Source organism: Barbus barbus, assembly GCF_936440315.1.
Source record: "Barbus barbus genome assembly, chromosome: 14".
NCBI lineage: Eukaryota > Metazoa > Chordata > Actinopteri > Cypriniformes > Cyprinidae > Barbus > Barbus barbus.
The window spans coordinates 5,159,493-5,176,785 of NC_136742.1; the positions used below are offsets into that span (position 1 = coordinate 5,159,493).

The 17,293-nt window shown below is 35.8% G+C and overlaps 1 protein-coding gene across 2 annotated transcripts; it reads left to right on the plus strand.

The window, feature by feature from the left end:
• The first annotated feature begins 1,948 nt into the window (after positions 1–1,948).
• spint1b (serine peptidase inhibitor, Kunitz type 1 b) lies at positions 1,949–14,589 on the plus strand. 2 transcript variants are annotated; one of them, XM_079434299.1, is made up of 10 exons: positions 1,949–2,527; positions 3,520–3,677; positions 4,166–4,307; positions 9,682–9,852; positions 11,412–11,447; positions 11,548–11,670; positions 11,748–11,795; positions 12,484–12,654; positions 12,743–12,811; positions 13,357–14,589. In XM_079434299.1, exons 1-10 carry the CDS (start codon positions 2,110–2,112, stop codon positions 13,536–13,538), a joined length of 1,518 nt encoding a protein of 505 aa, XP_079290425.1. In that variant the 5' UTR covers positions 1,949–2,109; the 3' UTR covers positions 13,539–14,589. The 2 variants fall into 2 exon arrangements, with proteins under 2 accessions (XP_079290425.1, XP_079290426.1); XM_079434300.1 differs by lacking the exon at positions 12,484–12,654 and having other exon boundaries at positions 13,357–14,482.
• The last annotated feature ends 2,704 nt before the right edge of the window (positions 14,590–17,293 follow it).

The window sequence follows — 17,293 nt, forward strand, 5'->3', positions numbered from 1 at the left end:
CTGTCCTGTCCTTGTGCTTCTGTCTCCACCCTGGCTCTGCCTCACTGTATCCCGGCTCTGTGTCCTCCATCTAAACCCTCCCACCCTCCTCTGTTGGACCTTTTGTTTAATGAGGAGGCCTCTTTGTTGGGGGTATACTGCTACAGGTCATTTGTGTTTTGTGTTCGATTTAGTTGAACTTTGTAATTTCTCAGTTTTTAGATCAGTTTCCTTTGTCCATTCATTTGTTACTAGGTTACTCATTGATTGATTAGTGTCTGCATCTGTGTTTGATTGGTTTGTTTCAGTGTATTTAAGCTCTGTTTCTTTCTGTTCATTGTCAGTTTGTGTGACACGTGAGTTTGGTTGTTCTGTATCACAGTTATTTTTGTTCAATAAACACAAGTTGCTGCACTTAGGACTATCACCACATCTTTATTTTTAGCGAGCTCTGTCAACATTCACAATATTAGAATACATATGAATTTGAAATATTTTAAAAAGTATGAAACGCAATCCTCAAGTTGATGTAGCCTAAAATCCCGTCAGTGTGGAATAATGACGAATGTCTATCTAGAGTGACGTGAAAGTCAATTTTTACCTGTTCAGACTGCTATTGCTATGCAATGACCTGAATCAGATTTAGGATCATATATGAAAGTGACCCAAATCAGAATCGAAACGATCAGATTCCATGTGGTTTGTGCTGTTCACACTGTCATGAAATAAAACGTTTTGAGTCACATATGAGCAAAAAAATAAAGAAATCCTTGAATTTGGAACACATTTTCTTGCAGTGTGAATGTAGCCACAGCTTCTGGACCTTAAATCTTTATAAATATTTTCAGCTAAATGTTTTTATTTGCAGGTAAGATCACTCACTGCAACGCTGATCAACGCTGCAAAAATAGAGCTGTTAAAATCTTCAAGGACTCAAATCACCCTGGTAACCGTCTATTCACTTTGCTTCCATCTGGTAAGCGCTTCCGTAGCCTGATGGCAAAAACTGAGAGACTTAGGAGGAGCTTCTTCCCCCAGGCCATCAGGCTCCTAAACTCTAACTCTGTGTCATAATATCACTTGACTCCATGTAATATCACCATATCAATAAGTTATTCATAATTTTTCTCCATGTAAATATCATATCAATAAGCTTCATAATTTTTCTCTACCTCATATTGCTGCTATTCAAATACCCTGTACAACTTTTTGCACATTATTTTTTGCACATTCCTCTCATTACTATTTGTCAATACTGACCTGCACATTTATATTTATATTTTTTTATCTTATCTTATCTTTTATTTTATGTTTGTACTTCTTCTTAATATTTGTATTCTTTATAATTGCACTGTCCTTGGAGCGGACCTGACCTACATTTCACTGCTGGTTATACTCTGTATAATTGTGTATGTGACAAATAAAACTCTTGATTCTTATTCTTGATTCACAAATGAAAAATATCAATGTAAAAACAATGTCTTCTATAAGGGATAGAATATAAAGTTTATAAAGTATAAAAAGCATTGTCTTTGGAGTGTGTGTGTGTGTGTGTGTGTGTGTGTGTGTGTGTGTGTGTGTGTGTGTGTGTGTGTGTGTGTGTGTGTGTGTGTGTGTAAAGGTTTTTCCTTCATCGTGGGGATCAAATGTCCCCAAAACGATAGTAAGACCTAACATTTTTGTCAGGAAAAATTAATTATCTTTAATAATCTTAAAATGTAAAAATTCTGTGAGGGTAAGTTTAGGTTTAATGGATAGAAAATATTGTTAGTTCAGAATACATACATATATATATATATATATATATATATATATATATAGGCTATTCTGTCTATATATAAAAGTCTATGGCGAGTCCCCATAAAGATGTAATAAAAGCTGTAGAAACAAACATGAGTGTGTGTCTAGCTAAAATGCTGTCTATGTAGGGCAAATCCCAAAGAATTGAGACACGACCGCAGATTACGTCACTTATTTCCTCGTTTTCACAGGTAAAACAACACACCTGAGCTCTGAAGCAGGTGATCTACATTTTTACCTGTCGGTTCGGCTGACACTACAGCTAAAGTTGATTGGCGAATTTTAAAGAAATACATACCTGACACCAGGATACTTTTAAATTCAACAAAAATGGACTCGTGGCGTTTTCTTTTCGCTGCCTTGGTTTTTATTCTCGGTGTTCATGGCGGAGAAACACAGAGCAACACAGTGGACAAACTCACATCAGCACAGGGACAGTGTGTACAACCTTTCAGGCCCGGTCGGGATGACTTTGTTCTCGACACGGAAGAGTCGATTGAGGATGGGGCTGTTTTCCTGTCAAACCCGAGCGTCGCGCACAGGAACGCGTGCATTGCTGCGTGTTGCAGAGATTCCAGATGTAACTTGGCCCTCATAGAAGACGCAAACGAGAAGGGATCCAATAACAGCTGCTTTCTCTTCAACTGCTTATATAAGCAAAAATATGTCTGTCGATTTATTCAGAAGAAGGGGTTCACAAATTATATACTGGATTCAGTCTATGAATATTACCTGAACCGCAAAAATGGTAAACTTTATTCTCTGCGCGCTCTCTCTCCCTCTGTATTTAGGCTCTCTCTCTCTATATATATATATATATTTCAAAATGTCTTAATTATACTAATAATTAATTTACTTTAATAATAATTGACTCTTCCTGTTAAATGACTCACTGGATGTGTATGATGAATGCTGTGCAACAGTTAAGCCAGTGGCACTCAGATCTGCCTTCAGTCTACACCGTGCTCACTTTTCACAATCCAGTCAATAACCAGTAAATTTAATCAAGTCTCACCCTGTTTTTTTTTCCTCTTTGTTTTTTTTATGTCATTTCACTTAGAAATACATCACAATACAGTAATTAACTTGTTGCAACATTTCAGCTTGTTTTGTCCAAGTACTCCAGAATCAGTATACTATAGCTAATTATTGTTACAATAGTAAAAAAAATATATATTAATAAATGAATGTTAACAAACATGAGGTCACCTTCAGTTTAAAGACTTTAAGAATCATAATTTTCTTATTTTATGCAACTTCTTAATTTTGTGCATGGACAGGGGCTGGTTCCATTCATCTGTTCTAAAAGGTCCCTCAGACTGCCACATTAGCAAAATAGTGTACTCATACATTCAGATTTATGATGCCATTATTGGAAGAACTGTTGACTTTCATTAGAATTTTTACAGGAACTTATGGGTACCATTTTGTGACTCAGCTCTTTTCAAAAAGGTACCTAGAGGTCCTCGAGAGGGTTCTATTGTAAAGATACGTCAGGTGTTTTCTTCTTCTCATTTTTAGGCATATAAAAGATTGATATTTTGTCTTTAAGCAAGCAAGGTAATTATATTCATATATTTTTTTAATGTTTTAAATATGAGTGATTGTCATTTCAACAAGTATATGACCATGAAAGTGTATTATCACACGGTAACTATTATTTTGTTATTTTAAGTCATGTACATTCTTTAGCAGTGACTACTGACTAGTGACTGGACTGTCATTGATATTTTTCTTCAGATGGGAAGGACAAACAGCCCGTTGCCAATGCTGGACGGGATGTGGTGGTCCAGCCTAATGAGGAGGTATTGCTGAATGGCATTGAGAGCTGGGATGATAGGAAGATCATCGACTACAAATGGAGCCTCATCAGTGGAGATGAATCTGTCCGTATAGAGGTATTATATTGGATTCTAGCATATGAACTGATATGTTATGATTTTGTCTATATGTTATTAATGTTGTCAGGTAATTATGTTTCCGGTTATGATGTTAAAATCAATTAAGATGCTTTTAAGGGATTGTTTCTTTGTCATCTTAAAAAAGAGCAAATTCTGTCATTATTTACTCGCCCTCATGTTGTTTCAAACCTGTATGACTAACTTTATGTAGAATAATAAAAAGAAATGTCTCCATGCCCCCCCCCCCCCCCCCCCACCCTTTTCAGGATGAACTGTCCCTGTAATGAGGACTAATGATCATTTCAGTGTGATGAGATGCTAATTTAGAGCATTTGATCTTAACTGCTTTGGCTTCAAGACCCAGACTGGATGTCAAGAGGCTATAGATTTGCTCATAGTCATTTATGAATCACTAGTTGACAGTTTTTGTTTTATAGCATAATAATACCCAATATCTGATCTGAATCTAATTAACCGCTCCTCAGAAAACTGATCTGCCAGACCAGGTGAGGGTGTCCAGTTTGGTACCTGGGGTGTATAAGTTCAAACTGACAGTGACAGATTCAGCAGACAATTCTGATTCAGCTCAAGTCACTCTCTTGGTTCTCACTCTTGAGCAATCTGAGCGTGAGTATTATTTTTATTTTGCTTTGCTGACACACTCCTAGGCTTGTACTTTTATAAATAAGGCTTAGTAGTCATCTCCTTATTAATAAGTAAATGGAAAAACAAACTATAGTGCTAACTTATTAGTATTCAGTCATTGTTATGCTGTTGTTCTCCTACCTGTCATCTTTGTAAATGTTTTAGAATACCATAGTATTTTTTTAACCTGGAAAATAAACTTGGAAATAAACAGAGCTTTATGTTGATATATTTAACATAAAGTAAATTTTTGTACTAATGTAGTTTTTACTTTAAACATGGCATTGTGTACTATGAATATTGCTGCATTAGTAGAAAATAAAGGAGATTAAGTTAAAGCACATTTTCAGGCATGTAAATGTCTTAGGCTTACAAATAACTCTGTAATGTTGTCAGGGGTTGGGGATGACTCTTTCTCTGTTTTTATTGTGTGAGAGACCTTACTGCTCCCTCTGCAAATGTGCAGAACCGGTTTGACGTGCTACAGGCTTTGAGTCACAGTTGCGCAGTATAAGGATAAACATCTGCGTAAACACAAAACACACCCCCAGCAAAGAAATATTAATGAATTACAGCAAACTGTGAATATGAATCAACTCATGGCATTCTCAACCTTCAGTAAATGTTGCAAATGACATTTTGGTCTTGCCTAACAGAGAGGCAAAAAGAACAGGAGAGGGAAGTATATGAAGATGGAAAAGGGGGGTAGCAAGAGGGGAAATAGATATCGTAAAATGCAATAAAATGAACCCACTGAAGAAATGAGGTCAGTTTTAGCAGCTGTTGAATCATTGCATGTAAATGCTTTTTACTCACGGTCTAATCACCCTGTTTATGTGACGCATCCGTGTCTGGTTCATGACTACAGCAGCACATTTGTGTGATGGAACATGTCATTTTTGTAAGATAATGATATTCCATTAAACAGCTTTACACATATATTTACTTTGGGGAATTGTTTGTCATAAATCGTACAAAATTTAGAGAGGGTTATGCCTAAAGCAAAAATAATGACAAGTACATTTTCTGAAGGAAATGTAAGTGGTGCCTGTCGTGGCAACACTGTGCAGTTGATAGGGTATTCTGGGTGCTTACAAATGTGGTTGCTACAGTGGCTGCCCTACCCTAGGTGGTTGCTAGGTATTGCTATGTGGTTGCTAGACTGTTGCTAGTGTGTTCTGGGTGGTTGCTAGGTCTTTGGTTGGTTGTTCTGGGTGGTTGCCAGTAGAGCCCAACCTCATGTCTCTGTGATATTCTGGTGCTTGTTTATGTTCCTATACAGTTGCTAGGCTCTTCTGGATGGTTGCTAGGGTGAATCAGTAACCAAGTTCATATTTAGTTGTCTATATGTTCTGGTTCTAGAATGCGACTGAAAGGTGCTTGTTAAAAGAGACCACTACTATAATGTTCTTATCCAGAGATATCCCTCTCATATTACTTATTGGATGCTGGCTAGAGTAAGTTAAATGAGCAAAGCCCGAAGTCTCCATGACATTCTGATCCAGAGTCTGCCTAATTCCTTCTCAGGGATTTTTTTGTACGGATGGGCGATATTACCAAAATCTTTTTTCTCAATATTATATCATAATATTGTTATATTATTTCACAATAATGATGTGTATCACAATATAATTATTTTTAATTTTTAATACGATACTGGCTGTTCTAAATAGCAGCTTCTATACAACAGAAAAAAACTATTATAGGCTAATTAATACAAAGAAACAGTAATACAATAAAATAAGTTTAATACAAACATTAGAACAAGTAAAGGCAATAAATAAAAAAAATGCATATCTAATGTATTCTGGAAAGTATATCTAAAAGTATTCAGATTGGAAGTACAAAAGAAAGTAAAAGTACATTTATTCTTAAACTTAGTGGTAGAGAAGTTATTCGGTCAAAAGCGATGAGCTAAATTAGGCTGCTGTCACTTTAAGATCTAATGCATGGATCCATTATAGTGATATCCAAATTTCTCCCTGCTGTTTACATTCACTTAAGAAGACATAACCATAAGTATGTTTGTGAATATTTTCATAAATACCGGCCCAGATTGTGTGTATTTGGGAGCACCCTGATTTGGAAGCCAGAAGTGTACTTTGCTTGCCCGTGTTTTCTCAGCCTGTCAGACAGCGTGGGAGTGCTGAATTGATAGCGTAATGCTTGTTTAGTACCAGTTATTATCTTTCTTACTGGAATACCCCCCAGCTCTACCCAAACATTATATGCCCTGTTGCTTATAAAAGTAGCAGAATTCTCAATAAGCCAGAATGATTCGACACCTCATTCATGCGTGTATGAAAAACAATGGTGATAGTGGTAGTATGGTTATAGTATGTTTTTTAAGTTTCTCAAGCACTCTTAATAATACGGAGTAAGACAAATATACTTCATTTGCAATATATTAATAATAATAATAATAAAGTCTTACCAAATTTTGCTCCTCAAGTATGTTCATATTGTTTTAAAAAAGTTTATATTTGTCAGTTTTCAGTAAACATGATTAAGAACACCATTTTAGCAGTGCTAGTGGGTATCGTGTGCACCTGTTAGATCATTGTTTTGTCATGAATGAACTTGTGATGAAATGCCACAGGAATGAAGATATTCTCTTTTTACTAAAAGTTTGGCTCTGAATTCTTTCTGGGACATACGGTGAAACTGTGGATGTATGAATGGTGAAACTCAAAATACCCACTGGGTCAAACAATAATGTAGACAGTCCCTTGAGCCCCTTAGGAACTTTATGTACATCCCTGCATTTTGAATGTGGCAAAAAGGTTCATCCCACGTGCATGCTTCAACAACAACTTGAACTTCAACAAAGAAGTAACTGAAAGGAACGTGTCTTGTCTTGTTATTCATGTTAACAACTGCATGTATCCAACCCTATTTGCCCTGTTGTATTTGCACACTCAATTCTACGTTTTCTTTCATTTCCTTGTGCTTGATTTTTGAGTTGCACGTAATTACATATTTGACACGTGCTGTCCAATTTATTTTCTTTTTCTTACTAGTGCACTTATAAGCTCAGGCATTGGCGTTGATTGTTCTACCGTTAACCGTTAACATCCATGAAATCTTTCAATTGCACAGAACGTTCTTTATAGTGGAAAATGGTTCTTTAGGTTATTAAAATGTTTTTCACGTTAAGAAAAAAATTATTTAAGAACTATTCATTTAAAATATTTTGGGGGAAGCCAAAATTGTGGTTCTATGGCATCAGCTTTATTTCTAAGAGTGATGTGCTTGCATTATTATTATTGTTATTATTATTATTATTGCGTATACTTGTGAGTTTGCTCAAATCGCTAACCCTAGTAATAAGCACATGGCTGGTATCCCAATTAGTGTGGCTTGATGAGGATAGGTCTACTGTTACTTTTCTAAACAATCTGACTTTCACCTGTGGGAAAACGAAAAACAAACAAAAAGTCCCTTAGACTAACATTGAAGGGACACGAATATCATGGACTCTTTACATTTTGTATTTAACCTGTTTTCTGAAATTGGGCCAAGATTGGATCACATCTCCCAAGATACATTTTGATCTGATTGTGACTGGATCACTGATTTGGGTGTGGTCTGGCCACATTTATTATGGGTGTATATACAAATGAAAGCTAAGTTAAGAGTAGCTCTTGAGGGACCAGCAGCAAAGTGGTGAGGGAGTAAAGGTGTAAGCAACTATAAGCTAGACTGACTTTTCAGCGTGGGAGATAAATTTCTTACAAAACTACTGTGGGTTTCTGGAAGATACATTCTTCAAACTGTGTTGCAAGAGAAAGTAATGAGTCCTATAAGAGTCATTCTTATTCTTATCTGTCTTTAAGTATTTCATGATAGCAGTGTCTCTATAGTATTATTATTTTAATTTTTTTTATTTAATTTTTAAATTCAGTAGTTTTTATATTTAAAAAAACAATACTAATTAGTTATTTATTTTTATGATTTTATGAATGATTAACCTTAAAGTGCACCAGCTGGCTTAATGCTCAAACAACAATTCTGCTGTGGATTTCTTTGGAACTATGTTTGTTGGCAAATAGATCAAATACTTGTTTAAAATTATGTCTATGAACAAAATGTCACTTAATATTAATCGTAACTCTTATGGAACATTAGTATAAAATCAATATCAGGTTTGAAATCATGCTCATTCGTTAAAGCAGTTCTCTTGCTCTTATCATAAATATTTCATGTTAAATCTCATACAATAACTTTTTTTATTTTTTTTGCAATCAAATCTTTTTGCAAATTTTATCTGAATAGCTGAATTTTTAGGCTATTTGTATTCTTTTTGGTGGCATTTTGGAGGTGGAATCCCCCACTGATTTTTGATTTGGCACGACAGTAGCAAACGCAGTCAAATTAGAAATGTATTGATTGCATTTGAAGCAGGACATTTTACCGACCGAGACTTGTCTTGAGTATAGCTATACTAAATGTATTCTAACACTGATTTGTAATATACTATAATGAGAGGACTTGGAAGTGTATAGAACTGCTCAGTCAGTGAGCTTGTGATTGAAAGAAACTCTGTTTAGAGCAGCATAGAGCGGATCATATATCATTTAAAAATTGTGTGGCCATTGTGTTCACTCCTTCAACAGACAGAAAAAGTCTCAGAGACAGACACCTTATTCTATTGTACACTCCAGGTAGGTTGCAGTTCTGGAAAATTATGGCCCTGGAAACTAAAGAGTTCCTGGTGGTTCCACGCTTAATTCTTTGTCTTAAATGTTATTTATTTATTTATTTATTTGCAGTTAATACGAGTCTTTTCTTCTCAACTTTGACATTTAATCATTTTGGGCCTTTCAGTGTCAATTAAATATCTTTACCTGTAGGAAAAAACAAAAAAAACCTGACTAATAATTATGCACATCTGAATACACTGTAAAAAAAACAAACAAAATTGAGCCAACGTAAAATTTTAAGGCAGCCAGCTTCAGCAGATTTGAGTTTTCTCAACTTGTTGTTTTAAGTTTATACAATAAAAAGTTGAGAATCTCCTACAAAAATAAGTTGAGAGAACTCAAAAATCTGTTGAGGCTGGTTGCCTTAATTTTAAGTTGGCTCAATTTTTTTTTTTTCAGTGTATAAGGCATTTTTCACTTGCCACACCTTCCCTTCGAACACAGCATATTTCACTGAAGAGCTGCTGCAGCTATAAATGCAAATGTTTTTTAGTTTTTTTTTTTTATTTTGAATAATGCTTTAGTACTTTTAAAATGATAGAAATTGTTATTTGTCCAGTAGAAACCTATTCTGATTTGATCCCAAAAACCTCATGATTCCTTAATTCATCAGAACTGAATTAACATACCATTTATTTGATTTGTCCCATTAGGTCACTGTTTGGCCCCTAAAAAGGTGGGACCCTGCCGAGGTTCTTTTCCTCGATGGCATTACAACGCTGCATCCAGCAAGTGTGAGCAGTTCACCTTTGGAGGATGTAAAGAGAATAACAACAACTATGTCTCCAAAGAGGAGTGTTTGAATGCCTGTAAAAGCATGATAGGTAATGCTCATCTCGTTGTACTGAGGCAGTGGTGCATTCGGTTTGAAGGAATACCCCATGTTGTCATTTATATGTGTCATTCCGTGTCGGTATGCTTTTTCCACAAAGGAACACAAAAGGAGAATTCTGAAGAATCTTCACTTGGCTCTTTACTACACAAGAATGTCAGTTGTCACACTATAAGAAAAGCATACATGCAACTTGAAATTTTAATGTTCTTTACTGATTAACTTGTCGCTGCATTTCCCAAATTAAATGTGGCACCAGTGGTGCATGCCAGACGCCAATAAGAATAAACAGCATAACTTTTTTTTGTGTGTGTTTACCATAAAGCATGATATAAAACGTGGCATATTACACTTAAGCTGCTGTAGATGGGAACATTTTCAAAACAAATTCAAAATTCTCCTTTGGTGTTCAACAAGAATAATAGCATATAGGTTTAGTCCAAAATGAGGCTGAGTAAATAATACATTTTGAATGTGCTGCTCTATATGGCCATACATAGATTTTTTTTACATTTTATACCACCCCACCCACCATATACAACCCCAATCCTCAATCAGAACAAAAGGACGGCTGAAAAGGGGAATGGCTATACATTTGAAAGAATATTTTTGGTGAAGGTCCTTTTGTGTTCTAAAATGACAATGCTCCTGTGCAAAAGTGGGGTCCATAAAGAAAGAGTTTACTGACCTTGGTGATGAGCCCCTTACTGAACCCGATAGAGCACGTTTGGGATTAATTAGAGTAGTGACCGCCTCAAAGCCTGACCTCTCTGATGCTCTTGTGTCTTGAACTTTTAAATACTCCCCCCAAAAAAAAAAAGATTTTCTCATCTATTCACCCTCATGCTGTCCCAAAGCATGTCACTCTTTGCAAAAATGATGTTTACGTCGTAAACTCATGAACTGCTGACCAGAAGCAATGGTTTGTGGTTATAAAAAAAGTTTAAAATATTACTATTTTTCTCACACACTTATCGTTTTGCTTCAGAAGACATTGAATTATTAAATGGATTACAGTTACTTGTTTTGCATGGTTTTTGAAGCACTAACTTTGGAAGTTCCGTATACGTCCAGTATGGACAAACAGAGATGGATTATTTTTCTAGAAACCTTTGTTTGTGTTCATCTGAAGAAAGAAAGGCATATACATCTGGAGTGGTATTAGTTCGAGTAAATGGGAGATTTTTTTATTTTTGGGTGGAGCATCACTTAATTTCAAAAGCATGGCAAAGCCTCCCTTTGCTACTATAATAGCTTCCACTCGTTTGGTCCATCCAAAATGTGCTGGTTTATAAATGCAGGATTTACCTCCATTCAGACACCAGAGCATCAGTGAGGGCAGGCACTGTCGGTGGGTCAATGCCATTGTATGATGTGGCATTAAGATTTCTCCTCACAGAAATGATTGGCATAACCAAACCTATTAATTAGATGGTGGTGCCCACATACTTTTGACCATCTGTATTCCTTCAAGTTATTTCCTCAAATAAAATCTCAGTATCTTATAGAATTTTACTAAGTAATGCCTTGTCAAAAATTGTCTGTCTGCAGTAATACCTGGAAATACGAGAAAGCTGCCCAAGGAAGGTATATTTACTTTAGATCTCTTCTCAGCCAAATATACTGTATAAAAATTTCCTCTGGATTTCTTGGTGATTAATTTTTTTTATTTTTTTTTGTGATCCAGACTGTACTTCATGTGGAGAAGACCAATTTAAATGCTCTAACGGCTGCTGTGTGAATAAAGAGCTTGAGTGCGATGGACAGCAGCAATGCAGCGATGGTTCTGATGAGGAGAACTGTGAACAATGTGAGACACTTACCATGCACACACACCTCATGACGTACTTGATGTTTTTAAATGTACTTCCTTCCTTTACCTTTTAGTGAATAATGGCCTGGCTCGACTTCTAAGGATTGAAGTGAATAAAAAAGGTGAGTTTTATGCATTGCTTAAAAATTGTATTGCGCACCAGCAGCCTGACATTAAGAAATAATTCACCCCAAAATAAAACTGCCATAATTTACATGCTCTCATGTCATTTTAAACCTTTCTATCTTTCATTGAGCACAGAAGAAATTTAGTAGAATCTCCTATTCTTGTCTATGTAACAAAAAGTGAATGGGGCTGTCAAACTGCAATAAAGACAAAACAAAAAAAGTGCTTTAAAACAACTTGCCGCATTTACCAAGTCTTTTGAAGCCATATGGTTGCTTTGTTTGAACGGACCAAATGATCCTTTTCACATTGTATATTTAAAAAAATAATAGCATAAGATGCATTGCAAAAATTTTGATTTCAAGATTGGTCAACGCTATTGGTTCTCATTACATAATTGATCGTGACACTGCATTTTATATATGTGGAAGCGCTAATGAGATATGAGAGTTTCAGCAGATTGGACTTTTTGGGTGGATTTTATGTCTTTTTTAATATTTATAAGTGCCTATTATTATTGCCCCATTTTATTATTGCTTCTAGATAAACATGTCTTTATTTATGAACAAAGAGTGTTCTATTTTTTTTTTTTTTATATGATCCCACCAACAGTTTGTGCGGTAAACAATTTCTTCATCCACTTTAATTCTCTTCTAATGTCTCATTTGTGTTATAATGGAATAGCACACTGCACAGATCCACGTGTTGTGGGCCCATGTCGAGCCAGTTTTACTCGTTGGTACTATGACCCTTTAAAACAAAATTGCCATCGCTTCACCTATGGTGGCTGTGATGGTAATGAGAACAACTTTGAGACATCAGACAAGTGCATGGCCAACTGCTCAGGTGTCACGGGTATGAATGGTGCTCAAGTTTCAACAAGATATATTAGTGATGATGGCTGAAGTTTGTATTTGATGTATATTTCTGTCTGTCTTTATAGAAAATGATGTGTTTGCCAGAGGATTGCTTGTAAGAGAACAGGGAGAGGAACTAGGGGAAAGCCAGTCAGGTAATCTTTGGATTTGAAATCAAATATATCTTATTTATCATTACTCTGAGGAAGGGAGGATCCTAATGGTATTTTTAACAGCTTTTTTGATCATAACAGACTTTAAAAAAAATAAATAAAAAAAAATCCTTATCCTTACTCATTGACATCATATTTTATTTTGTTTTATTGTAGCTTATTTTATTTGCCGGTTTGAATGTTGTTTTGCAGAACAGCTATCATTTAAAAAATTATAATAACTTTCAGAACATTGAGTAAATTTAAAATTTTTAAAAGAAACATTCATAAACATAATGCAGGAGTATTTGAGTATATTGGAGTAAACATCGAATATTTTCAACGATCCAGAATACTGTAAAAAAAATCAATAGGATCCTTCAGAAGTCTAGATGAAGGTGCAGCACAACATTTAGAGATTTCTCTCACATCTCAAAAAAAAGAAAACAAATTGGAAGAAATAGTTTAGTCCCTTACGTGAATAGGACAGATCTGTGCTTTCAATTAAAGGAATGCATTGTGGATTGCCTTTTTTTTTTTTTTTTCAGCTTCTGTTGCCCTAGCTGTGGTTTTGGCCGTCGCCATCTTGGCTGTTCTGGCTGTGTTGGGTTACTGTTACCTCAAGAACAAGAGAAAAAGCCATCAGCCTGTGGCCACCAGCAGTCCTCCAGTAGTGTACAGTGACTATGACCAACAGCTAGTCTACAACAGCACCACTGCCAAAGCATGACTTAATCTTTAAAAACTCCATAAACTTGAACATCTTTTCTGCCATATGGTCTGCCCCTCAGACTGAGGCTGACTGCAGTGTAGAGTGGGCCATATAAATTACTAAGCAACTCAGTTAAGGGGTCCTGACCTTTACGTAATGCCATTTTAAGTTTTGGGTCACTGAACCAGGTCTTTTATCTCAGGTCTTAATGATCAAGGTGTTTAATGTGGATTTTTAGAATTAGTGTATTATATTGCATTGATAAGACCCGTGTTTGTGGCCCAAGAGAGAGTTTAGGTAGAAAGCATTCCTTATAGATGATCTTCTACCATCTGAGAATTTTACATTCTCGCACTTGACAAAAAATGTTGTAACTTCCTTTTAGTTTCCCATAAAGCCATATAATTGATCATTCTGATTAGTTCTGAGGGGAATTGAAATGTCTTGACTTACCTAGGCTATATTAATATTTCTGTTGCATTTTAAATTACGTGTTTTTATAGCGTGACAATTAATTGTTTATATATATGTGGAATGTAAGATTGTTTGTATTATTAGCCCTATAAATCCATGAGTTCTTATTGCACTAAATTTGAAATGTTTGCCAGCTTTTTGCTGCATTTATTAAAGAGAACTTGATATGAGTGCTCTGAGTGATATTTCAGTTGAGTACTGGGATGGAACAGGCTTAAACACTGGGCAGAAAAAACAAAACATAACAAACAAACCTGCATTTGATGCTTTTGTGTTTCTCAATATGGGTCAAAAGTGTCAAATAATGACTAAAAATGTCAAATTTATTGTGGGTGGGTGCGTTTCTTTAAGATATGCATCTGATTATTTCTGGTTTTCTTATGTTTAAGTATTTTAAACCGTGTAAGTGCCATTTGGTGTATAAGGACATGGATTCAGGAGCTCTGATTTAAATAAAAGAGTTAAGAATTAAATTTTGCATTTATGTTATGAACAATAACCATGACACAGTGACAATCTCATGTGGAAATGCTATTTTTAAAATGCCATATTTTAAGAACCGGTGGTATGTTCTGTATTAAATTAACCAGCATTTAGCTTCTATTGCTGTGAGTTATCAATGAGTTGTCATTATGCTGACCTAAATATAAACATGCTGATAGACCCCGATATGTTTGGTAGACAGCACAGTAGTGCCACTCATTGACAGGAAAAAGTATCGCAGATTTTGTAGAGGTAACTGTTAAATATAAAAAAATAAAACAAAAATGCAGAGTTAAGCGTTTGAGAATGGATAGATCATACGCTGTTAGCAAGTACAAATAGGCTAAATTCTATTCATAATTAAGAGTGGGTAGAATAAAAAAAATAAAAGTCATAAGAGGAAGTTGTTGTAGTAGGTGGATTCTCTAATTGTAGCTCTTCACTGTATGGCTAACATTTCTTTGTGTCATTATCCACGTTGGTGTCTATACAGCTGCTAAAACAGCGTGTTGACAGCATCATCAAATGAAACCTTTTTCATGAATTGGAATGTGTGCAAAGGATACACCTGATGCATCCTTCAAAACAGGCCCAATGAAGCTACGCAAAACGAGGATCTTTCAAACTTAGATGTCCTTCGACGGGACTTGAAGAAATATCAAGCACCCCCTTGAGGAAAATATTCCTTTGTCTTCATCATGAATGTTTCCTTCTCTCTTGTCCACTAGAGGAGGGGATTTCTCTTTGTAAAAAAATTTATATAAAAGAACTCATGAAAGTTACAGCCTACAGGTGCATCTCAATAAATTAGAATGTCGTGGAAAAGTTCATTTATTTCAGTAATTCAACTCAAATTGTGGAACTCGTGTATTAAATAAATTCGATGCACACAGACTGAAGTAGTTTAAGTCTTTGGTTGTTTTAATTGTGATTTATATATGCTCACATTTAACAAAAACCAACCAATTCACTATCTCAACAAATTAGAATACTTCATAAGACCCATAAAAAAAATCATTTTTAGTGAATTGTTGGCCTTCTGGAAAGTATGTTCATTTACTGTATATGTACTCAATACTTGGTAGGGGCTCCTTTTGCTTTAATTACTGCCTCAATTCGGCGTGGCATGGAGGTGATCAGTTTGTGGCACTGCTGAGGTGGTATGGAAGCCCAGGTTGCTTTGATAGAGGCCTTCAGGTCATCTGCATTGTTGGGTCTGGTGTCTCTCATCTTCCTCTTGACAATACCATAGATTCTCTATGGGGTTCAGGTCAGGCGAGTTTGCTGGCCAATCAAGCACAGTAACACCATGGTCATTGAACCAGCTTTTGGTACCTTTGGCAGCGTGGGCAGGTGCCAAGTCCTGCTGGAAAATGAAATCAGCATCTCCATAAAGCTTGTCAGCAGAAGGAAGCATGACGTGCTCTAAAATTTCCTGGTAGATGGCTGCGTTGACTGTGGACTTCAGAAAACACAGTGGACCAACACCAGCATGGCAGCCCAAATCATCACTGACTATGGAAACTTCACACTGGAGTTCAAGCAACATGGATTCTGTGCCTCTCCACTTTTTCTCCAGACTCCGGGACCTTGATTTCCAAATGATATGAAACATTTACTTTCATCTGAAAAGGGGACTTTGGACCACTGAGCAACAGTCAAGTTCTGTTTCTCCACAGCCCAGGTAAGACACTTCTGATGTTGTTTCTGGTTCAGAAGTGGCTTGGTAGCCCTTTTCCTGAAGACGTCTGAGCGTGACTCTTGAGGCACTGACTCCAGCTTCAGTCCACTCCTTGTGAAGCTCTCCCAAGTGTTTGAATCAGCTTTGCTTGATCGTATTCTCAAGCTTGCAGTCATCCCTGTTGCTTGTGCACCTTTTCCTACCCAAATTCTTCCTTCCAGTCAACTTTGCATTTAATATGCTTTGAGAACAGCCACACCTTATTCAAAAAGTGACCCTCTGTGACTTACCCTCTTTGTGGAGAGTGTCGATGTTCGTCCTCTGGATCATTGCCAAGTCAGCAGTGTTCCCCATTATTGTGGTTTCAAAGAACAAGAGATACTCTGAATTTATACTGTAGGGATGGTCATTAATTGAAACTCAAATGTAAATATTCTAATATTTTGAGATACTGATTTTTGACTTTCATGAGCTGTTTTTGAAATAACCTACAAGAAAAAATTTACATTTTCACGACATTCTAATTTACTGAGATGCACCTGTATCACATAAATGTATGCTAAGTATAAATGCTGAAGACAATTGTTTTGTCATAATTATTCACTACGTCATTTTTTTTTGTATCATCACTTTGAATATATACATACATACACACACATATATATATATATATATATATATATATATATAGGCCTATATATGAGACTTGATACCTTGTTGTTTTATGCCTGATTCATTCTTCACCTTGAATTACTTGATCAACACAATATTATGATTTTAGACAAAAGCCAAACCCAATGTTTCCATGGAATCTTCTGTCACTTCCAAGCAAGTCTTGACTTGTTCAGTTTTGTCTGAAATGCCTTGGTGAAAACCCAGTCATTATAATATTCATTTATTGGATCAGCCAGTCACTGCTCTCCCAGTGAATATATTGCAAAACAATCTGAACTGAAGGAAAAGGTTTGGCTCTCAACTTAAAAGTCTAGGGTAACACCTACACTGCATAATTGAAGGTAAAAAATATGTAATTGTTATAGAAATTAAATGCCATGTGATAGTTGTCTTTCTTTTTCACCCTTTTGCTTGTTTTTTTTTTCTTTTGCATTTTTGTTAGCTGAAGAGAATTTTGCCT

Bases quoted from the DNA above. Each gene is read 5' to 3' on its own strand.
- spint1b (XM_079434299.1), top strand. From the start codon at position 2,110: ATGGACTCGTGGCGTTTTCTTTTCGCTGCCTTGGTTTTTATTCTCGGT. The intron at 4,308-9,681 runs GTGAGTATTATT...TTGTCCCATTAG, and splicing joins CACTCTTGAGCAATCTGAGC to GTCACTGTTTGGCCCCTAAA. The intron at 11,448-11,547 runs GTATATTTACTT...TTTGTGATCCAG, and splicing joins GAGAAAGCTGCCCAAGGAAG to ACTGTACTTCATGTGGAGAA.